This window comes from Taeniopygia guttata, chromosome 5, assembly GCF_048771995.1.
Source record: "Taeniopygia guttata chromosome 5, bTaeGut7.mat, whole genome shotgun sequence".
NCBI lineage: Eukaryota > Metazoa > Chordata > Aves > Passeriformes > Estrildidae > Taeniopygia > Taeniopygia guttata.
In genome coordinates, this window is record NC_133030.1 from 15,694,679 (window position 1) to 15,720,040 (window position 25,362).

Sequence of the window (25,362 nt, forward strand, 5' to 3'; positions counted from 1 at the left end):
GTGAATCACAGAGTGTTTACAAGCCTTGGAACTACCCGTTGTTCTGGAGTGTTTTAACAATGGTCTGAAACACTGCATGGGCTAGTTAATGTGTCAGCTTTCTTTCCATCCATTACTAAATTGCATCATAACTGTTCTGTTTGCCAAAACTTTAGTGATTACTGGGATACTGCTTTTCCCCTTCTAGATGACTGGAATAAGTATTGTGGTCTCTGACTGATTTTGTGTCAGTGGTGAAAAATTACTTGTGTGCTGCATTTTTTGCAGCCAGTGGCACCTCTAGGGAAGCTTACAGAGAAGCATTCTCCATCCACAGGGCTGCCTTTACCTCAGCCAGACACTCTGCTCTTTTGCCCTGGTGTACATGCAGAGACCTGGTGCTGGAGCAGATCCTAAAGACCTCAGAAAGGTCACAGAATGGGACAACACAGGTTCAGGGGATTTTCCAAGAGTCGTCTTTGTCCTCTAACTGGTGATAGAAACTGTTCCTTACCTTTCCTACATGCTGTTTTGTAAGCTCGATCATGTCCTCCTCAGTCCAGTGCTGGTCCAGTCTTGTTATCCCAAAACTTTTTCTCATTTATCCTTTTACTCTAGTGAGCCACCTCATTTCAGTGATTTAACACTGAAGATTCAACAGAGAATGTTTAATCTCTAATTTCCCACTGCAACTGAGAGCCAAATGCAGCTGTTTTGAGCCTAATTACCTTGTTGCACCTGAACCACAGATTCAAGCACACTCAATTCATGCACTGGCATTGTAATACTCCACCATGCTAGCACAGAACTGGCCTTTTAACCATATTTATCAGTCAAAGCCATTCTCAAAAGCACAATTCAAAATCTAGATCATGAACAGTGGAAGCTCCAACCAAGCCCTTCTCCATGTTTCTATGTGCACGCTCACAGCTTCCTCAGGTGCGTGCACAGGACCATGGGTGTGAATGCTGTCATGTACACCTAGAGATGTGTGTAGCACTGCACTGCAAAGTGACAAAGGTGTACTTAACATGAGATCAGAGAGGGCTAAATGCTCTAAAAAGAAATTTCATATAAAGATAAGAAGCTATTTTGCAGGGAAGAGTGAGTGACAGACTGTGGGGAAATGGGAGACATTACCTTTTCATTCCTGCAGTTGTTTAGACCCATGTTATTCATGGAGGGCAATTTTCCATCAACACCATGAGGCTGCTGTTGCTGCTGCTGTTCCCTTTGGATTTGCTCTCTCATTTTTCGAGCCTCCTGAATGGCTTTCATTACTGTGTCCTGGTCCCCAAATAGGGCAGGTGAATTAAGACTGGAAAGGATATCTATAAAGAGAGAACACATTTTATTTAGGTAATTATCCAAACTGGAATCCAGGGTAAGAATTCTGCTCTCACACTCTTAGAGCTGCATCCAACCAACATCTGCAGAAGGAGGAGCAGTGGCAACTTTTGTCTGTTTGAAGGCTGAATTACTCTTCTAAACTGATTGATAAACTCATGCACTTCTTTTTTTTTTTTTTTTTGTTAAAAATACATCCACTGAGGTCTTGGAATAACCTGATGTAGAGCCATCTGAGCATACTCATGGACTCAAATTTAAATTTGTGTTTAAGACAATAGTATTCTGAAGCTTAAAATGCAAATCTTTTGAGGTAGTAAAAATAATTAATGAAATGAACAAAGGAAAAAATCTCATTTACTAGGCCATGAAACTCCATGTCGGTTCTTAGAACATCTTTATAGAGAGCACCATCACTCTAGACATTTGGATTTCTATTTCAGAAAGAGCACTAACATTTACTTTTTGGGGACAAAGGTCGTTATCACCATAACAGGAGTATAAATCTCTAAATGAGTTGAGAAAAAAACAGTTTTCTTTCTAGCACTCTGAACAGGAAGAAACTTTTAAACAAGCATCAAACTCAGGCAAGCATTCCTGTTACATATTACAATGCATTCATGAAGATGAGTATCCCAGACACAGTTTTAGATTTGAAAGAAAAAGACAGCAATTATTTTGTGACTGTTTCTATTTTTGTTGCTTTGACAAAACTGAGATCCACCTGCTCCTTCATGGAAGTATTCTCTATACTTCAGTAGATTAGTGCATATGTATTCTAGCTTGGGAATTTTAAGTAGTCACAGTTTGTGTGTGAACTATGCATCTGCCCAGCCAGCAAATTTATTTTATAAAAGCTCTGAATTTGCTACATTTGTGTATTTATTGATAGCCTACTACTAAAAAAAAAAAAAAAAAAAAAAGAAAAAGAAACAGTGAAAAATCCCACCAAAACCAAAATCCAAAACAACAACCAAAAAACCCCAAACAGGCAAAGATTTTGAATTAACCTTCAAAGATAATTTTAATATTCTTTTCCTTTCACTGGAGTTCAGGTGAGTACAATACAGCAAATTCAACCTCAAAGTACCCTAAATTATTTTAAAATAAAAATTATTAAGTGTTTCTCACACTTTATCCTGGGAACCAAATGCTAAATTTAATACTAAGTAAGAAGGGATGCAGGCTGTGATGTTTTCATTCTATCCAACAAGTGATTGGACTGGTGATGTTTTCTATCTGAATGAAACACCCCTCTCCCAAATAAAAATAATGTATTGTAAGACAACCATTGTTCTTGCTGAGGCAAACTTGCAATGTTCTGAACCATTTCAGCCACTAAGTTCCATTCTGGACCCTAAAGAAGTTGGGAACCACATTTGCATGATTTTTAAAGAGATTTAGATTCATAATCATGTACATGTAGCAAAAACTTCTACATGACTTGCTGATTGTTGATAATGTCCTCCTGTCTTTTTTATAGTTAAGGATTGAGACAATATTTTTTTATGACTTTAAGTGAAAAATATTTATACCTTAGGCACTGTTTGTCTTCTGTGTTCCTTTCCCTTGAATGGTCTATGACTTCAGATTGATATTTCACTTTCTAATGTAAGATAATGCAGTGATAGTTGCAAATAAGTTGACAGGTAGAGTATCTAGATAGTTGCAGAAAATATCTTTCGGAGATCGTGATGTTCCCAAGTGTTTGGGAATGGAAAAAAACCCATAATTTTTATATATTTAATATATGTATTTAACATATCTATTCATTATTCATAAGTGTTTCTATATATTTTACAAGTACACTTGAGCTACAGATTGTGAATAAGTGGTCTGTAGTAAGTATTTAGTCACTGTTAAAATTTACTATTTGAACTTTAGGGCTGATCATCTACATTTTGCAGCTCTTGATTCTTGACTGGTTAAAGTAGTGTTCATACATAGTTTTCAGAACAATTTTGTTTCATCACTTAATAAGCTTAAAGAATCTTGAACACAGGTCAAAATTTCCCTACTTGTAACCGTATGAATCAACAAAATCCTGACAGATGGGTGAAGAAATGACAAAAATATGATCAAATAACAAAAACGTGATGAAATCATAACATAAACTGGCTGGATTTATGCCTTTCCATCTCTATTTAAAAAACAATATATCTAATATCTGGTGAGGCTCCGTGTGTGTGCAAAAGTCATTTTTTAATTTTTTTGATCCAGAAGTCATAATTTAAAGATTAACTTTGTGTATATACACCCAGTAGATGCCTTTAGGAGAGATATTCACACAAACCTTTATTTATAAGTTTTTTATATCTATCTTTATTTACTTATCTGTGTTCATTTGTATGTATTTCCTACATTATGTATTTCTTTCCTGTGTTTGTCACACACTGATGCATCTCTTTGGATACTCTCATAAAACTTTGGCAATCAATCATTCTTTCAAAAGCTTCACTATAATTTTAAACAGAAATATATACCCAAGTATCTACTTAATCCAGAACTAAGGATGCTCAGGCTGGAATTTCATGCAGAAAACATGCCTACTTCTCCTTTTCCCAGGACAGATTAGTTACCTAGAGAGGACCCTCTTCCCAGAGATCCACTGAGCGGGCTGGGGATGCCACTCTTGTTCGTCACTGTCACTGGGCTGCTTTTGCTGGCTGGGAAGAGATTTTGCGTTGGAGATGTTGGGGATTTGACAGGTTCAGCTGTTTTGGGTCGGGCTGAGAGATTCAGTGGCTGAGCTGCTTCATCCTGCAAGAGTTTAATGTAAATAACTATTAGGAAAAGACAAAGAACGCATCACGTTGCAAGCAGCAGTTACTTTACACCTCGAAGACAATGCCACATTCCACTGCAATAATAACAAAAGAAGCTAATTATCTGCCTCCTTTAAGATTCAACGAAAGGAAACCTCATTAATTTCTCTGTGTTATGCTTCTTATTTACATTAACTATGTGACTGGATCATTCTTTTTGCCAAATTAAAATTTGAATTAGCTCACATTACAGCTTAATTTCCTAATGTGTTTTCAGAGATCTAAATTAACCTAGGGCATTTACAAAGAATTATTTAAAATTTCCAGCAGCTCGGTAATGCTTTTGCACTGGTTCTATTTGCAAAGTTCCTGGCACTATAAAAATAAGTTATGTAGCTTATTTTTAAATGTATTAGAAACTAAGGAATCAGAAGTACTACTATGAAAGAATAATTTGGAAGACCTGACAGCTCTTTGGCCCACATTTAGAATTGCTGCTACTTTATACATTCCATGCATCTAATTCAGAGTGCATGTTTTGTTCAGTGAAATAATATATGCTGGTCCCTCACAACAGGAGATAAGAATTTCACTGAATTTAAATTCCTTTACTTATTAGGGTAGTGACTACATACCATATATATTTAAAAATATTTTTTATTTACCACTGTTTAATTTTGTTAACTTTACAATATTTTATTATTCAAATGTCAAAACTATTTTCCATATAACTGCTATTCTGCTCTTTGTTCGATACGTCTGTATTATTCCCATATTCTGCATTTATTTCTGCTGCATTTAACTTTTATTACATATGTTTTATTTGCATTAAGACAAGGAACATTTTTAAGGGTGTGCAAATCTAGTACCAGCACTTTTATATGATTCGATATTTTTTCATTTGCAACTGTAGAAGAAATTCTCTCTGACATATGTCTTGTTTCTGTGCTGTAGAATAGGTCCATCTAAAAATATCACAACTCTTTGAAGAAAACTTCAAGCAATTAATTTCTTTGATAACTATAAACATTAGCAATGCAGCCTCCTTCCCATTCTTTCAGCTTGTTCCTTTACTTAATACATTAAGCAAGACAGAGCACTTACAAAACTGTGAAACGGTGATTTTCTGTCATTAAAGAGCCCAGTAAGACAGATCTCTCATTTAAAATATGCCCAGAGCAAAATTATGCTGGATGTAAGAGATTATTCATATTTTAAAACACTTCACTGATCACTTGGAAGCTTAGAATTATGTCCGAATACAATAATACATCACATTTTCTCATCTTCTCCATTCTCCTTACTGTCAAGCAAAGTACATCTGGTCACACACAATGAATTAAACATGAAAACGTAACAAACAGGTATTTATAATGCCATCCCATCACCAGCTTTAAACTTTTCCCATAAAACTGCATGACATTTCAATTCTTCCTGGCCTCAGAGTGTGCACAAATATCCACCACCTTTTGGCTTCCACGAACTTTTCCAAGAGTTCAGAGCCCCATTCAGACCATGAAGTTTGCCAGGCTAGGTACTGTGAACATGTACACATATGAATCTATGCTAGTGTTCAATTTCTAAATGCTTTTCCATCTCGTACTGATATGATAATAAAAGAACTCTAAACACTGTCAGAACTTGTTTGTTTGTATCATATGGACAGCATTGTCATTTCTGCAAGGCAACCAAAAAACTGGAAAACATTCTGCTCACTGGCTTAAGGAAAACCCATCACTACTTTTTGAAAGATCTGACTTCCATAAAAGAACTGCATTAATTCTATAAATAATACATGTAGTTTATACAAACTGCTTAAAACCAGAGAAAATATAGAGGATTTGTTGAGCAATACATGACCATCAAAACTGTCACAGCTAAAAAAGGTAACAATCTGTAGAGACTGAATATAGGTATTGCTTTCATACTAATAATTTCTTCATTAGCTATTGGTATTTGTCCACACAAAGCACTTGTAGTTCATCTTTAATATTCTGAATGCAGTAGTGTTCTTAATAAAAAAAATAATAAAAAGACTTCAATTTTATTAACATATACTTTAGTCCATTCAAGTTACATTATATAGGGAAAGCCCCAAGAATTTGCATGTGGTCAATTCTGTAATAGGACTCAGCTGGCCACAAACCTGGAACAGTATTGGCCTTGGTTCAAGAAGATATGTGCTTGAATTTAACCAGGGAAAATTTGACTCATACAGTAAAGGTTTGGTTTGGTGTAGGTCCATTTGGCTCACTTACTGCCAGAATTACTTTTTCACATTAAAGTAGTCAGTAGTATATTCTCAATGCCATAAATCACTGGTGTTAGGTATCACTATACTATGGCAACTTTGCTGGAACAGTTGGGCTTTGCTTTCGGTGGCTTCTGTATTGACCGTAGCAAACTCTGCATATGCGGTAAATTTCCCTGACTGTTCCCAAACCTGGCGTTGGATTACAAGAGGTAAAATATTAGACTAATACACATCTACAGCTAAGTAAAGTGAACGCTTTGCTAAATAAATGTTAGATCTGACCATAATGGAATAGTTTTTATTTATTAGTACTCTCAGCCTAGCAAAAGAGTGTCATGGAAATTTATCAGCCCAGGCAGAAATATCTACTCACCCACACTTTACCGTGATGATTGATGATAATGAAAAACCAAATGATATTTTACTCTCATGTCAAAAAATGGAAAGAAAGAAAAAAAAAAAAAAAGAAACCACCACCTCAAGTGAGTAAAATCTTCTCAGGCTGGTTTGAAGCTAAGGACTGTTTGCCTGTAAGGTGTCAGCAGCCAGCAAAAAAACCCTAATACATTCTCTCTCTCTCTCCCCACAAACATGCCACATTTAGATTTATTTTAATTGTTCTGCATTAACATCTCAGTCATTCAAATGGATAAAACATCTGAATGTTGATTTTTTTTTTTTTTTTTTTTTTTTTTCAGTTTGGAGTAAATTGCTCCTGAGCATGTTTTTCATTCTCATGAGATCCCCAACCACCCCAGGAGAACACCGCAGGAGAAGCCAGGCAGTCGCACCCAAGAGCTGCTCCAGGGTTTCAGGGGGAGCACAGCCTCATTCCAGGCTCCTGGCAAATGCCATGTTGTAGCTGCCTGGTTCCAAGCTAGTGAGAATAAGCAGGCACAAGCACTCGGCAATGGAGCAAAACCAGCGAGGAGCAGCGTGGTTGTCAGCAGCTGTGTGAAATCAGCAAAAGTCAAATCAATCTGCAGCGACACAATGTTTTCCCCAGAGCCCTGACTTACATATTATTTTTATAGGAGGCTTTTCCAAAACTGTAGAATTAAGTACAGCTAGAGATTTGTAAAATAATTAGAAGATCTACAGTCTTTCTCTTACCCTAACAATATAAGCCAGCACCACATCTTAAGATACTCAAGAGTTCAATGTGAAACAATTTGTGAAATGGATGCCATTTATGCATGTTACCAGATTACAAACTGAAATCTTGAAAATATCACATTTTACTGATGAATCTGTTGGGCTGCTTCTGGTAGGAAGAGGGATGCATGGTATTTTTGGAAACAAGTGCATGCTTTCTCTTCCCTTCTCTCTACTGATAATACAGCACTGAAATGGAACTTTTTATTTGAATATCGAAGAACAGTACCGTGGTTCAGCTTCCAACTGTAAAATAATTACAGAGATCATTTGCTTTTACTGTCCTTCTCAAACACCAGCTTTTTTCTTTACTGAAAAATACCTTAACTTGAGTTACCGGGCTGGTCCCTCTCTTCTCATTTTTCATCCCAGTGGGTGAAAGTGCCCCTGTTGTATTTGGTGGCTGTGGAGTAGATGGCATTTTGGCTCCAGGAGAAACTTGCATGCTTGCCAGCTGAGCTGCATACAGTTGCTGGAAGACAAGAAGATATACATATATTCCTGCAATATTCCTAAAGAAAGAAGCTGTAAATGCACTTTTTTTTTTTTTTCTTTACACTGGTGTTTCTTCTCTTAAAGGATCTTTTTCGGCTCTGCTCGTGGCTTCCCTTTCTGCTATTTGCAAAAAGAGAAAAAACAAAGTCTGGAAAACTCACAAACACCAATATCTTTTTTCTTCATTTGACTTTTGCTGATTTTTCTTGATTTTTTTTTCCTTCTTGCTAATGATAGTCATGGTATTGAGCAAAAAAATTACGCTGTGCCAGAATATTAAAAACAAAATTTTAAGGCTATTTATGAAAAGGAGGTATACACCCCTGACAGAAACAATAATAATCCAGGTCTTTCTGTTCTTAGCAAGAAATTAACAACTAACTCCAGAAACTCTACTGGGAGCTGCCACAAGAATGGTTTCCTACAAAAGGCAAAGTTAAAATAGCCAACAAGGTATGTCTCCATCTCTCTGTACAGTTATATATGTTCTATAAATGCTAATAACGAATCTAAGCCTTAAAAGTTCCTGTAAATAGTGATGAATGTCCAAAAAAACTCTATGGAATTTTTCAAAAAATTTAACTGAAACATAGATTTTATATTAAAATAAACAATCCCAACCAATAAAAAGTGTTTACTGGACAAAACCAATTTGGTCGAACTTCTTTCCAGTGACCAAACTTAAACCCTCACCTTGAATTAGCATCACAAATAATTCTTCTGCCATGAACAGGGAAGATCCTAATCCCTCTTCTACACACAGATCTACATAAACTTTGCCTTATTAGTGAGAAAAAAGCCAGGTGGTTTGTATGTAATTTCCAACATTACTATCATTCAGATGGACAAATAAAAAAAATTACAGTAATCAAAAGCAGACCTTTCAGCACATGTAATTAAATGAAAGCTTAATAAAGAATAATTTGCAAGAGCCAGATGTGCTTATGTCATAATTGTTGCTTTCTTTGGAACAATTTTTCTAATATAACAAGCCTCCACAGAAATGAAAGTTACACAATACTCGAAGTTCAGTGACTCAGTGGTGAGACAAACGCAGGAGGGAGGGGCAAAGTCACAGCTCAGGGTGACAAATAAAAACTATTATTTGTTTGTTTGTTTCCACCCCTCTCCAGTACCACACAGGAACTACAAAAGGATCACAGATTAATGTTTTGAAATTAGTGGTGTTTAAATATTTTGGCTAAGGTACAAGGTTTTCTCCTATGCTTGAAGGAAAAAGATTGAAAACAGAAAAAAAATCCCAGTTATTGGTGAGGTCTTGGAGAATGAAAATGAAGCATTTCATACAACAGTAGGCAGTGGTTTTTTTTCTCCTAATAATATAATCTTATCCCTTTTAGAATATTCTTGCGGTCAACCTTTGCTTGCTTAATACGATGACCTGCTTAAATGAGAGTAAAAAGCACATTTCACAAACTTTTGAAATCCTGCATATTCTCAGCTCAGGAATAATCAGGCACTACACTATGAAAGAGATAACACAATAAACTTGTATGCAATTTAAAGACAAAACCCAACAATTATAAAGGCTCTCTCAGTATTCTGTGGTTTGTCCATAAATACTTTTCTTTTTTAACCAATATAACTTCTTCTTCAACTATCTGAAGAATACTTACACTTTACTAAAATAAGAATAAAACTTTTGTACTTACAGTACTGTGTGCTGCACTTTCAAGTGTGTGGAAGGAATTCTGTGTAAATAAACTCATATTTATTAACTAAAGTTCAAAAGAATTTCCTTCTCAGGTAAGCTATCAGGGCACAAAAATGTGGGGTATAAATTATTCTTTCTACAGTATTCCATTTTTCATAGAAGACAAAACTTGATTGTCAATTGTGGCAACTAAAATAGTGTGGTGGGTTGACCTAGGCTGGCTGCCAGCTGCCCAGCCAGCCACTCTGTTCCTCCTCCACTTCAGCAGGATGGGAGAGAAAATGAGATAGAAAAGCTCATGGGTCAAGATAAAGACAGGGGATCTCTTACCTGTTACCATCACATGGAAAAAAAAAAAAAAACACCAAAAAACAAAAAACCAAAACAAAATAAAAAAACCCCACTTGGCTTGGGATGAATTTATTTATTCTAATTAACAATAGATTTGCCTGGCAAGAAGCAGAGATAAATACTAAGGACCTATCCCTGCCACTTCTCCTTGAAAATTTCTTGAAGAGATGTTTCAAGATCAATGCAAAGGTAGAGACACGTGACACCAGTCAGAGCAGGACGTGCTGCTCACCTGCATCCCACCAGGTCCAGCAACAGAAACAGCCACAGCATGTGGAGGGTTAACATCAAGAAAAGTGGGCTGTTCTACTGACTATCTAGGAAACTGGTTTTGGAAATGCAACCAGGAAAAGTAGAATAAAATTAGAATTTTTCACCACTCCCCTCCCAGGGTGTTGAGGGCTGTATTGGCTGTATTGCAAGTCCTGTCAGGGAGAAATGTTTCTAAGGGAAGACAGAATAAAAGAAATTTTGTCATTTATATATCTGTATGTATATATCAATCATGATTGGATTATTCCAAGGTCTCAGGGCTGGCTTTAGCCTGGCATTTCTATAAATTTATTTTAAAACATAAAAGAAAATGTATAAATAAGTAACAGCAATTGGCTTTCTGCTTTGCTTAAAACAAAGCTGTTCTACAAGCAAGTACAAATACTGCAAGAATTCACACCAGCACTAGCAACATTGCTGTGTGGACTGGAAAGCTGTATAAGTTTTAAACACCAGTTTGTATGGGGAGTAGCCAGTGTGGAAAAATATGTACATGCCACCATTGCAGGGAAAAAAAGGGCTATTTTTGCAAATGCCACTGCTGTGGCTCAAAATGGCAATTCAGGACCTCACATTGAGATGGTCAGATTGTGAAGCTTCTATTTGCAAGATTGAGGAGAGGAATAAAACCCAAACATTGAATGAATGTTGACTGTTGGCTTTTAAAGCTCAAAAAAAAAAAAAAAGCTTCAATGGAATTTTTTCAACTGAAATTTTTACCTGCAAACTATTTCACAAGTAAAAAAATTAAAATACCTTAAACATTGAAACATATAATATTTTTGATCTATGCCTATCACATAAAGAGAGAAGAGCATTTCATAATCCTTATGCTCACCACTGACTCAGGAGGCTCTTGATTACAAATTAGATATTTAAAAACATCAAGTATTCTTGATTGTTTTAAGAAGCCTTAAAAATGTATAGCCTGGTTTTTATTTTTTTCTCAGAGGTCAAAATGTTAAATTCTTACAATCCAGTTCCCAGCATATAAATAAAAGTAATGCTCATTTTGAGTTCCTCAGTGCTCCTGAAATAGTTAACAATTTTCAAGCCCAGCTTATTTAAGGTATATAAACAAGGATGCAGCTTTGCAGCTTTCAGAACCAGGGTTCTTCTAATGTCAAATTTGACAGCTAAGAGTGGGATTTTGAAATGCCACAAGTCTCAGGGCAATGGCAAGTCAAGTCTCACATTTAAGCACCTATGAACTAACAGGCTCACAGACTTAAGAATTTGTTGCTAAAACTCTATTTCAGCTGTAATCAACTAAAAATTGGAGGGGAATTTATGTAAGTTGGAGGTCACTATGAGTCTGAATGATGCTCATCTACTTAAAAAAAAATTTCAAACAGGTAGGAGAGTGCTGTACTCAGCATGTGCACAGAACAGCACAAGCACATACTGATTTTTTTACCTGGAAATGGTGGCATTCACACTAAGCCTTTGTTAGAGCTTAGAGCTATTCAAGAAGAATTGAATAACAAACATAAGTAATGATTCTGTTGTGATGGTGATGGTGTTTTCTGCTTCAGAAATTTCCTCCAGAATCTTATGAATTATTTCGATTTCACTTTTCTTATAAAGTGTCATCCACGATCTAGAATGTATCTAAAAAGCTATGAACTAATAACAGACCATCTTGACTGATCCAAATGTTAAAACCTTTTGTAATGCCATCTAAGTTTCAAAATGCCTTTGTGAGATATTTTCATAGCACAGGAGCATAATTGCCTTCACTGCCAGTATTCATTCATGCCTTGCCAGAAGACAAAGGCCTCAGGCTCACACATTGCTCTCAAAAGTTTCAACATTTTTTCATCTAGTTTTTTCAACTATCTTTCAATAATCAAAACTCTTTCATTAGCTCAAGCCCCTTTCCCTTAACTTTTGTCTTGCAATAAGTCTGTGATATTCCTGGACACATTCTCTGCCAAATGAGGCTGAGCATGGCAAATATAAACAGAGCAAAGCTTTTTCTGCATCCGACGTTTTCCCTTTTTTTGCAGCAGGAATATTCATACTTATCTCTTAGGCTGCATCATGAGTCTAAGAGAATAAATAAGAGTTAAGAATTTTGAGAATCAAATGCTACAGAAGTGGCACATGGCAAGGAAAACAGAATGGGCCATAGAATCACTAAAGTTGAAACAACCTCTAAGATCACCAAGTCCAACCATTAGCCTTGCCCTGCCATGTTCACCCACTAAACCTTGTCCCCAAAGTGCCACATCCACATCATGATTCTTTTACCAAGGGCTTGTCAAAAACAGCTCCTAGGGAAAAATTGGTTTTGAGAAGATAGTTCAATAAGCTGCTGCACAGAAGAGAGGGAGCTTCTTTAGATGCACAATCGCAGGGAGAAAATGGAGAGACCAGTTGCACTCGTTTATACAGAAGGAGAAAGGCAAGGGCTAGAGACCTTTCAACTGACTCTGTGGTTGAGGGAGCATTTGGTCACAGCTGCAGGGATGTAATTCAGATGTTATTTTTGCAGCAGAATTCTGAAGAAACAATAAGAAAGCCATGTGTGAAACATGGAGATAAGAAAAAGAGAGGTTGCAATACTCAGTGGAGCAGATAAACAAAGTGTGGGTGATGAGGGCTGGCCCAGCACAATAAAATGCAATGGGTGTACTTGGAAGATGCGTCACAAAGAATTGCAGTAGAAGGTGACTTGCTTGAAGTAGAAAGAAAGGATCTGTTCTCGAAACTTTCACCCTTTTACTTTCTTTTCTTGGGAAAAATGCTAAATTTTATGAACCCTGATTAATTCTGAAGTCTTCCATTACTAAAAATGGAAGCCCTATGTTACATCTTCAACAAATACATTTGCTACAGTAAATGAAACTGAACAATAAAGCTACTGAGAATCAAGTGAGAATCCTTATTTGTCAGCATTTTAAATGAATTGTGCGAAGCTGAAATATCTTATTTATAGAGATGAAAGTTCAGCTATTTAGACAATGAGTAATTTGGTTTCTAAAGATGAAAAACTCTAAGGAGTGACTGCAAGTGCTGTTGAAATCCTGCACTACAAGAGGTAATGCAGTTATTTTTTCCATAGTATATTTAGTAAGTAGCATTGCAAAGCTATAATACCAGCATTTTCCTTCCGAGCACATAACAACCAATGATAATACTAAGAACTATCTGATGACAAAGGGTTTTTACACGTTCCCCAAAACCAGCAACATCTTTATTATTTCCAGCACACATTTCTGAAAGGAAGCTACTGCAACAAGAAAATCATACCTTCAATGGGGCTGCTTGTTTTTAATTATTGGTATAGTGGTGTTTGAAAAAATGTTAATGTCAAACAGATTAAAGGAAAGAGAGTTTCAGTTTGAAAAAGTTTTTCTTTTGTTTGGAGGAAGAACAGATTAGTGTTCACACCCATGTTTTGGGTGTCACAGATAATAACTATGGAAATAAAGTTTAAGTGCTGACCTGAGTCCAGTGTCACTGGTATAACCTCAGCAGTTCAGGAAAACAGTGCAGAAGAAGGAATATCCTACCCCAAAATTTCAGACACATCTTAATCTAAGTGCAAGAACTGCTTCTAAAGTAATGTTAATTGTACTTATTCCTTCCAATTTTCGTATATAAATATAATATTTTTTGTATTGACATGTCTTTTGCACCAGAAATATTGTGTTTAACACTGCATTTAAGAGCTCTACTACAGCACCAAGATAAGAAATGGGATTATAGACTTATGTGTATATATAAGAAGTAAAAAAAATCCCCACCACCCAAAAGGGTTGCTTTCTCTTTGTTTTAAGATTCTTCCTTTGTAGATGCTCAAAATGAAAGGTGGCCTAGCAGAAAACAACATCCAGAATCACAAGACAGCCTAAGTAACCCATCAGCCATTTAACCATGTGGCAAACCCAGGGGCAACTCAAAGGCAGCTATGGCCTGTGAAGTCTGCCAAGGAGCCAGATGCCATCACCACAAAAACAACTTCCAAGGCTCAGCATCTGTATCCCAGAGAGCTCTGCACACAAAAGGAGGAGGAGGAAGAGAAGGAAAGGTGAACACAAAATTGTAGATGAATTGTACATATACATGAAAGCAAATTTAGTGGAATTTTTAAAACTAAAACTTGGAAAATCAAAGCTTTTGCATAAAAAACCAAGACCCCTTCAAGACTGAATGTTTTATGCCAGATGTGTATATTTCCTTTTGTTTTTGTTACCTGTTAAACCAGTGTGTTTTATAAATTTATGATGATGAAATTTAGATGTCTCAAAAGCCTTTCCTCAGTTTTTCTGAGAAAAATGCTAACAAAGAAAAATAAGGTGAGTTTTACAGACCTTTTAGGACTGTGTGCCAGACTCTCATTTTCACATGTGCCACCATACAGATAATAAATATATCAGTATTTAAGAACCAACAAGTATGCATCATCTTAAATCAGAATTTTATGCTGAATAACAGAGACTTATTTGGCTCTACATGGGTGTATCTGAAAAGGCACTGATCAAGCACAGCTACATGAAATTGGAATAAATATTAGGGGAAAAGTGTATAATTTAGGAGCACGATAAATAAAAAGTAATAATTATTGAAAATACTTCTGTTTCTCTACAGAATCCAAGTGTCATAAATATGTGCCTAGCTTGCTTGTAACAGCACCATTTTCTCTTTCCTTGTTTTCTCGTGTCTGATGTATCTATAGTGGACATAACGTTCTGATTTTAAACACCCATAGATCACTCTCCTGCACAGTCTGCTCAGCATTAGAGTGTGAATATTCTCTACACCTTCCCCCAATACACCAAATACCTCTGCAAAAAGGCACTGAGGTGCAACACAAACAGGCAGCTAATGAATTATCATAACTAATGTCATAATAACAAAGATTGTTGCTGTGATTATTTATGCGCTTGCTGACTAATGTGCTCTCCGATTTATTAAAACCCAATATGTGTAAACAAACTAACTGTATTTGTGAAAATACAAATAATACATTTTGTAGTCACAGGCAAAGTTAGAGGCGTTCAGTTTTTGCTTTACATTCATCTGTGCATTGGAAAACATTATTTCTTACCTGGAAATAATGATTTTACCAGTTATTCATTTTCATTCACTTGTTGTTTTGGTTTTTTTTTAAACTATTAACACTAGTAATTCCAGTGTCTGTCAGTTGCTACTGTATATTATGTCAAGGGAAAATTTTGTGTGGCCCTAAATTCCCTTCAGTTCCTGTCTCCTTAGGAGAGACACATGCCTCTATTGCTTTGCTCTCAAGCAGCAAAATAACAGCAGCAAAATACCTAATTTCACCACTGAGTGTCTGCTGGTCCCAACTCCTTTCACTGGCCACAAATTCTTTGTACTGGTTCAGAAAAAGAAAAATCACTCACATCTCTCCTGCTGCCCTGCTGTGGCTAATGGCCAGCCCAAACTGAAAATAAAAGAATCTCTCCACATTTCAGATACTGCAGCATGTATTGTTGTAGTACTGCAAAATAACAGCTTTATTTTGTTAAAAGGGTCTAACTTTAAGTGGACCATGGAATATTTATGGCTCTCAGTAGTCCTTTGAAAGAGTTATCTTATGTTTTTATGCCGATCATGGGTCAGAGGTTCAAATCAGCACTTCTTTCTGTCACTCCTTATATGTTTTACTATAATTTACAGCTCAGCAAGAGGACTCATAAAACAAAAGTGTCTATTTTACTTCAGCAACTAATTCTAGCTAATCAAAGCTTTCCAGCAAAACAACCCAGCATGAAACTCTGCGTGGAAAATATGCAGAGAACAAAGCGTTTTGTCAAATAACACATCTCATGATGTAAACACATATGTCTCTTATAGGAAATTTTATCGCTTCCACATTATCGGCACACAAAAGGAGCATTCTTGTTGCAGACCTGGTGCGACTGTGGAGCCATCGTCATTGGAAACAAGAGCCTGATTAGGTTCCCACACAGATATGAATAGATTTTCTTTTTTTAGTGTAATGCTGCCTTTCTTATTTCTTAAACAGACTAGTAATTGTGGCTGTAAAAACAGTGGATTGTGTTTGGACGACATTTGTTTCTTCATATTTTTTTTAGCTACCCAATGACACCAATTATCCCATATGGTTGTCCTCTTGGAAAGTCTGAGTTAATCCACAGCTGTGAAGATGAAGACGCACCCAGCAGGCTCTAAATCTGGTAGGTCTCTTGTCTGTTAATGAAGTCCACAGTCTGCTGGACAGATGTTAAGAGGATCTGTATAACAAGGCAGTGATAAAGACCCAGACTTCTGAGGAAAATAATTAGCCAAAACATATATATTCTTCATAGTTTTTCATGTTTTGCTTCATCTTTTGGGGAAGAATATTTGCCTTACTTCATAGATGAACCCCGCAGCACATACAATAGGTCATCAGAATATGAATGGACTAACAAACCATATTGACACGTGTTCTGAAGAAATGATAGATCGTTTTGTCCATGAGCCATTCTTGCATGTTGTGGGTCTTGGACTATTATTTTAAGTTTGGGCTCATTCATCATAATATGGGGGGAGCCTGAAGAGGTATTCTCACCTATAAAATATCTACCTAAATTTATAATGTGAGGGGAAATGTAAACTGAAGATGAAATTTACATTTTACTAGGTTTTTGTTCAAAGTTACTTCTAAAATAAAGGGTCTACAGATAATACTTTTCATGTCCAAGGGTCATGCTGATATTCAGGTGGGAAAACAAACTAACTAACTAACTAACCAAAACCCCAAAACAAACTGAAAAACAACAACAAAAATCCTCATAAAAACAAACAAAAACCTCAAACAAACAAACGAAAAAACCAAAAAAACCCCACACAAAACCAAAAAAACCCACAAACCAAAAAAAAAAAAAAAAAAAACCACAAGGAAAGAATGCGGAATGAGAAGACACCTGCAACAAGGTCCATGTTTAGAGCCTTACTCACTTTTTCCTATCCCCACCTTTTTCTCACAAACATCCAACCCCAAAGTCTCTCTCACTTACAGTCATGTAAATATGAAGAAATGTTACAGACTTAAAATATATGCACCAGTGCAATAAAGAACTAACTTGCCTTCAGGCATATGTGCATTAAAGTGCTCTTAAAATCACTTCTGTTTCTTTTGCAAACTGTATTTCTTGTTCTTCTGACCTCCTCCTGCTTTGAGACAATGAATTAGAAATGGGCATCAAAACAGCTCTCTCTGCTTTGCTGCCTGAATGCAGGATCTCTCATGCAGGCATCACCCCTGAGATCAGATCGTGCCCCTCGGAAATCAAATGGCTTTGATTTCATTGAATTATGACAATTAAATACAATCTCTCAGCAACTGCCTGTTCACAACCTATTTACTGTAAAGCTGTGGACAAAGCCAAGAAAGAATGCTTAGAGCTCAAATGAATTATCAATCACTGCAAGTGGCTAAGACAATATACATAATTTGGCACCTGGCAGTTGTCTCTGTAATATTTTGTTTGCTTCCCCTTAGGAAGTAAAGCTAATGGTTTATTAGTTTTACAGCATCTTGACAAGTTTTCAAGATAAAATGTCACCCCCATCAACATATGAAGCTGCTAGGAATTTTTCATGAGACAGCATGAAAATAGTGAAAGAAAAGTTCACTTTCCGTAAAAAACAAATAAATTCAGAAACACATCCTGAAATTTTTACACAACTAAATTTCAGACAGTACCTTAGATATTTTATATCACCATAGAGTACATGTAACATTGTGTTTATTGAAAGTGACTACTCCTCTCACAGTGTCAGTGAGCATGATATTTAAATCAGACTTTCAATTTTTTCCAGTGTCACTAGTTCAAAAATCTAATGCTGTAAAGTATGGGTACTGATCCTCAGTCCCCTAGAGAGAAAACTAAATTTTTGCCATGTCAGAAATGAACAAAAGGTTGGCCAAAAGCTTAAAAGGGGAAGAGAGTAATAGCTACCAAAACACACAAATAAACAGTACAAACAAATTTAAAAACATATATACAGAACGGAAGGCCTTCTGTGTCAACATGGAGCTCTTACTTTCTGAAGAACAATTCCCTTGCTAAGCCACTGACTGGAAGGAGACACAAAAATCCTCACTGACTTGGCGGCCGTGTCACACCTCATTTCACTCTTTTTATTTTTTTTTCCCCTTTCCAAACAGACTGAGTGTTGGTCTTCTGAGAATATGATGCTAAGCCACTTTTCCTGTAGAGTTTTTAAACTGGGCCTCTGAGAAAGGGTTTGATACAATTCAATGACTGAAGTAATACCTTTGTCCATCTGAGCATTAAATGGCCCATTGAAATACAGCTTAGTTAGAAAGAATTTCAGTAAATGGTGCTTTCTAATTTTTTTTATTAGTAGTAGTATTATTATTTCTTTCCCAACAGATTAGAGCCTAGGTCTGAAAATGCAGTTCAATCACTTTTGGTTGCCTCTTAGGTCAGGCCTTTAGCCAGTGTTAATTAAATATAACCCTTTCAGAATACTGGAGGTTAAATGATAAATAAACCAGTCTTCTTCAAATATTACCGCATGCTATCCAAAAAGCTGTATTTTGTTTGGGAAGGCCCTTATTTAAACACACTGGTCTTAAAAATAAAAAATTTACTGGGAGCAAGGAGGGGGAAAACCATGTTAAATGCTATTTTATCCAACAGCCAGTAATCACTAAACATTAAACACCTATTTCCATGCAATATAGTATGCCTATTGTGTTTAAATAACACACATCATAAAGGAAAGTACAGCAGCAGACAATTTAGGCTGTAGCAGCACATACAGCAGAATTTTCAGCTTGATAAAGTGAAACTATAAAGAGTCGATGCATAAGTCAGACAGCTTCCATACCTAATATCCTTCCCTGCAGCTATTAGAAGTTCACATTTTTGTCTCTAGTAGGCATGCACATTAGTTTACCTACAATTTCCTGTATTCAGTCACATTTTGTTGCTGTTCCCTACAATTTGACTAGAGCATGAAATTGCAAAGTAGCTGAAATTGTCGTTTTTTCATCTTAGTGATTTTAAATTAAAATAGGAGGCTTTTGTGCAGGCTATTTGTTTGCTGCTTTGTAAAAAAAGTTTCCTAAAGTATTCATAATAATTCTACAATCGGGTGAAAGCAAGCTTTTTAACACATGGCAATTAGTCTTGTCTTTTTGAACATGACTTTACCATAAATACTCCTCCTTGACTATCCCTTTGTCCCAAGATTCCTTAGAAGAACGCATCCAAGCGATAATTCAGCATTATTGCTGCTCCAGTGCACTAATCGCTTAAAGCGCAGTGAGGACCCTATGTTTACTGCCACAAGGCTCCTCCAGCCTCCCTGCCCAAGGCAGGCTTCCCAGCCCAGCAGCATCCAGATGTCAGGAGGAATATCCAGGTCCTGATGCAGCATGCTGCTCCATTCCAGTATGGCCCAAACATCTGTTTCATCTGCTGGCGCTCAACCTGCCGGATAGGCGGAGGTTACCGCGCAAAGTCGGGGAGTGAGGGAGGCCGGGAGTGAAATGCTGCAGTGGCACAGCTTGCTGTGCGTGCCCCTAAAAATTCTTTATCAAGCAGATATCAGGAAGAACAATGTGATAATAATAAAAAAAAAAAAAATTTAAAAAATAGCCACTTTATACACAGCATATGTTTAATATTCTTTCCCTCTAGTGGGGCAACGGCCCATAAACACATTAGCTTTTCATCTTTCTAACTTTGCTCTGGTTCGGTTCTTTGTGGTGTAAGAAAAGGACAAAAATAAGGAAAAGCACAGAAGCACGTAACACAAAGTGCTTGTTGTGGTTATAGCTACTGCTCTTTATAAAAAAGAAAAAAAAAAAAAAACTAGACAAAAACACAACTTAAAAATGAGACAAACTTAGGCATCTCCTACATATTTATAATTTCCTATAGATAGTAACTGAGGGGCTCAAAAACAATAAGCATCTTTTGTCTAAAAGAAAGGAGTATGTAAACATTGACACTTTATCTTGAGGCACGACAAAAACAGCAAACATTTTAGTTGATCTAGATTAAGTTCTGACAAGGAATAAAGGAGTGCTAACTGCTCTCGTCTCTTCTACTTTGTGTATCTATTCTCTTGTATTTTTGCTCGTGACAATAATGGAATAGTTTCCTGCTCCCATGCAAATTCTTCGAGTTGTTTATGAAAGCAAGATCAAAGCCAAAACTGCCTCTTTTTTCCCTGCTGTATTTTTCTCTAGAGGAAGACCTAATGAGAGGCTGTTAAAGCAGGAGGATTGCACTCTCACAGTGCAACCTCCCAGCTCACCCTTTCCCTGGCCAGCCTGGGGACACAGCTCACCTCAGGAGCAGAGAGGGTGGCAGGCAGTGAATTCTGTTTTCTCCCACCTCGGCATGGGGTGAGCACCTGGACCCAGGAAGAAGGAATCATGCCTCAGACCTTCCATTTAAACACCCACTCTCTGTGCACCAGAACAAGTCACCATCTTCCCTGTGCTCCTCTTGAAATGGATCCACTGCTGCTGCAATACCACAGCACTTGAACTAGGTACATCTGAATATAACTAGGTATTCCTAGTAGAGACAAATGTGGGCATTAATAAAACCACTGTTCTAATACAATATTGTAAATAGCAAGAAAAAAATACTTCATCAAATATCTACTGTCATTCCCTGTGCAGGAGGACAGGGGAAACATCAGTAAAACCTTTCTCTTAAGCACAAAGATTTGCATTCCTTCATTTAATGCTGTCAGATGACTGATATGCTACTTTTTGATCACAATTCTCCTGTTATTTACCATGCACAGGAAAGAACACAATAGCCTCATCTCTGTTGTTCTCCCAGATTATATATTGTACTACACATCTTGAAAATTTGCAAAAAATATCCAACATTTTTTATTATTTTACAAAATAACTGTGAGACACCCTACTTAGATACCTTTGGTAGGAAGCCAGTCACAGCAAATGAAAACTGCATTTGCTTGAAAAAGTAATTTGAAGTTTCCAGCAGATTATGTTTTTCAAGAAAAAATGTGAAAGGTTAATCTGTAGATGATTAAAGATGAATCTGTATGTGATTTTTCTATGTTTGCTACTATTAGAATTTGCTATTGGCATTTTTGTAGCATAAATTCTTCCTTGTAAAAATTGAGGATGGTACTAAAGGTAACAGACTAGCAAGCTCACCTTGGAAAGCAAGCAAGGATCAGGCAGCATGGCTCCAAACATAGTTCCAAAGGCTTTGGTGTTTTAAACTCTTCTTATATCCAAAGAAAGTGAATAAGCAGTACTTACTTAAAGTAAAATATATCCAGATCTATCAGAAAAATATGAAAATATAACCAGATGGTTGCATCAGAGCAGTTTTCTTCATTCACTTTATGCTATCCAGTATTACCTCCTCTGGTGCACTGTAAGTCAGATTATTCATAAAAAGAATTTTAAATATTTTCTGGTATTCTTTCAGAAGCCTTTCCTTAAAACTCTGGGTTTTAGCCCTTACTGCTAATATGAAGTATTTTTTACAATAAATGTGAGAGGTCTATATGAAAAGCAGCTACCTCACAAATTCAGATAGTTTCACATACTTCACCTATAGAAATGTCTTCTGCACTAAAGCTAGCGTAAAAAGGAGGACCCTCATGATAAGGGGAGAAAATTATATGACTGAAAACCAATTAATTACAGTAAGTTTGCTGAAGGGATGATAGCTATCAAAGCTCATCAAATTTTGCATTTCAGAATTTCTGATATTTCTTTCAAAAAACGTTAACACATAGATGGGCTTTGTGAGAAAAGTCAGGAGTTTCATTCAGTCTCATGTCAGCAAGATTAAAAGCAATTATGAGTAACTGCTTGTTGAGCTGTGTGAAATGAGTTTGGTGAATGAGTTTCCTAGTGGGGACATGTCCATGTCACAGGTACTACTGCCAGTAAGGCAGACAATCTTAGCTGAAGGGGTCTAAAACCATCATTTTTCTCCTAATCCTATGGGAGATGCTTCTGCAATTGTTGCTTCTAGTGTACACATTCTAGGTCTGTCACCCTGGTCGCACACAGGGAAAATGAGGCATAAGCAAGAAAAAAGGAAATCAGGACATGGGGGTAAAAAAAGGCAATAAACCTTGCCTAGATATATCTCATAAAGTCTGGCATAGAATGGTGGGTTCATTCCCTGTCTGACCATCCAGATGGAGAAATTGTTTAACATGATGATTGCAGTATTTCCCTTGCAGAACTGTGCAGACACAGAACAAGGAAACTGAACGCTCACCACTGCTAAGCACTCTGAGAGGCAAAAGCTCAACAATTAAATTCCTGTGTGCTCCCACGACAGAATAATGATACATCAATAAACGGGTGCAAGTCAGGGAAAAGGAAAAATCCCATTTAAACTGCCTTTCTCAATTCCCACATCTGAATCCCCATCTTGTGAGAAGATGCTGAGGCAACTCTACATTTAAGAGCTGAATATTTGAAAGTGCTGCTTGGGATTTGAAGCTGCAATGTTTTCTTACTTTTTGTGGTAGCTCGCAGCCATTCTACAATTTTTGCCAGCAAAAATGGACAGAAGACAGTGATATAATAAATATGTACTGGCTCTACTGATCAGGAGAAGCTTTATCAGTCAGCTGGGGCATATCTGGGAAAAAAAGTCACTCAGGTGCATCTCTGGCATCCCATTCAATTAACATACCATTAAAAATGGTTTGTCCCTGTTCAGCCTGCTGCGTTACCTGATAAGTCAACATAGTTAAAATGTATATTTAAATGCAGAAAACAGTGAAATGTTTTCTTTGTGAAGCAGAAAACAAGCCCCGCTTACAGGTATTTTAAAGCATTGGAAATAATTGTGCTTTACAGGTTGCTTAGCAGATCGCTCAACTGATCTTTTACCATATATTTTGAACTTTCATGCACCTTCAAGGAAAATTAAATAATTTCCTTATAGGAAGTACACACAAAATTATGCAAAACATATTCAAATGGTGCTTATAAAAATTACATCTAAGAAAAAAAATCACATTTGCACCTCAAAACCAGGTAACTGGGAACTTACTATTATAAATTCATTGGAAGATGATGCATTTTACACCAGTAAATGTGAGTTTGGCGTAAGATTGCTGTGCTTTCTGAACTGCAGTGGGTGTGATGATACTTCAGCAGCAGTGCTGGGACTGGGTTAAATAGATTATAAGGCCTGAACAACCCTCCCCTAGGTGCTGAAAACAGCAGCAGAAGAGAGGACCTGTACTGGATGAATTACCCTGGACAGTTCACAGAAGTGTTATTAAATAACACTGTAAACTGGTTAAACCTGGTGACTTGTTCTGTGTCTAGAGCATAGCACAAATGATTCAACTGCATTGAAAGGACTTTGCCTGTTTGATTTCTCACTTCACTTCCAAAAATGCTGGTGGACCTGACAGCACGCTCTCACTATTCCTACACCTGAAATACTTTTCCATTTGTTTTCATGCTTTGCTATAATTCATGCCCAACACCAAAATATGTGCCCTATTATGTCTACTTCACTAGATTTTGTGAAAGATTATTTTAAGTCTCAACTAATTCCTTAATACTGAAATTTAAGCATGATGTGTTTTCTTGTTGTAACGCCTGAAGACGCTCCTCCCTCCTGTCTCTTTTTCAGGACTGACATGCAAACCTTCTGGTGTGCCTCCAGCCATATGTAGCCTTCATGCTGAGTCTGAGGAACAGACAGATGAATCCAATACTTTCTAGTTAGGACACTTTTCTAGTTCCTCAATCATATGGATTCTAAAAACAACACAGACCAAACCCATTTTAAACAAGCAGTGCACTGAAGGCCACACCATTCCTATTTCTCCATCCGTAAAGCCTCTTCAACTTGGTGATAGCTTTATCTACACACTGGTTTGATGAGTTTTATCTCATTTTCTATGAATTTCCCTCTTTTTTTGAACTGGGTCAGTGGGAGGGCATATGCTCTTCTAATCAAAAACCCTCAGAAATTAAGCAGGTGATGATATCTTTTGGGTCCAGGCATCTTTAAGATAAATTTTCTGCTTCCTTTGAGCACACACATGTGTTAGTTTACACCAAGAGGCTCTAATCTAAACTACCCTTGTTATTACAACTTTTAGTTCAGATGAAAGGTAAGTTTTCTTTTTCTCTAGCAATTAGTCAGGATGGAATGGTAATACTGGCGTATATTATTTTCTTTTGTGCACAGGCCTAACTAAAAAGACATTTTTATCTTTAATCTGGCTCCTGCTTAGTTCCTAAACAACCAAACATGTGAACACCATCACAAGAAAAAATCCTTCATGTTTGTAATTTGTAGCCAAATTAAGCAGCTTGCTCTGTGGTTATCAGAAGTATAATAAAATTCCAGAAACATACTCACTTGCAGCTAATTCCTGTAAGGCACACACCATATACATTTCTAGAAAGCTTGAAGGAATCCAACTGCCAGCTCAGAGTATGCCCCACAGTCAACCTATTCCCCAAAGGGATGCCACAGTTTTAAAAGAGATTTAAAAAACGTGCTCATCCCCTGATGGCACTCTGTAGTACTGGTGCCTCTGGTGCTCTGTCAGTAAATGCAGCAGTAACTTATTTGCTTCTTGCTGGCTTCTGAGTGAATACATACCCCAGGGAGGCAGCTTTGCAAAGCACAATGATTTTAAAATAGAGCCTGGGCTTTCAGCAAGGGGCGGCCAGTGGTTAAGGCAGCAAGAACATCTTGTTGATGCTGGGGGCTCAGCCTCTCCCAGTCACTTGGGCTCCAGCTTCTGCCTTAATACAGACTGAAGAGATGCAGGAAACATCCTGCCATCCAGCCTATAAGCATAATATCCTTTTAAACATACAAGTTTCCTGATAAGTGAGTTGATGTCTGTGCCACTTAGGATCTCAATGGCAAATTCTCCCAGGAGCAGCATATGGGCCTGGAAGGCAGCTGTCCTGCTTGGTGAGATCTAAGGGTGCAAAAGGTGGGAATCATGCCAGGAGCCTCAGTCCTAGCTGCCAGATTGAAAAGACTTTCCTCTTGGGAGAGGATAGCAGGAGCAGGACAGGAGTCCTTCCCAAGGTGGAGGAGGGGTTGGGC

At 37.0% G+C, this 25,362-nt stretch overlaps 1 protein-coding gene across 32 annotated transcripts in view; it reads right to left on the bottom strand.

Annotated features, from left to right (window-relative positions):
- The window catches only part of SOX6 (SRY-box transcription factor 6), a 374,330-nt gene that overhangs the window by 58,937 nt on the left and 290,031 nt on the right, over positions 1–25,362 (bottom strand). For 27 of the 32 annotated variants that reach the window (XM_072929673.1, XM_072929674.1, XM_072929672.1 and 24 more), the window contains 3 exons: positions 7,823–7,972; positions 3,906–4,086; positions 1,120–1,310 (listed from right to left, as the gene is read on the bottom strand). In XM_072929673.1, coding sequence (XP_072785774.1) covers positions 1,120–1,310; positions 3,906–4,086; positions 7,823–7,972 — 522 coding nt within the window. The remainder of the gene's footprint in view (positions 1–1,119; positions 1,311–3,905; positions 4,087–7,822; positions 7,973–25,362) is intronic. The other 5 variants (XM_072929686.1, XM_041716794.2, XM_041716791.2 and 2 more) reach the window with 1 other exon arrangement.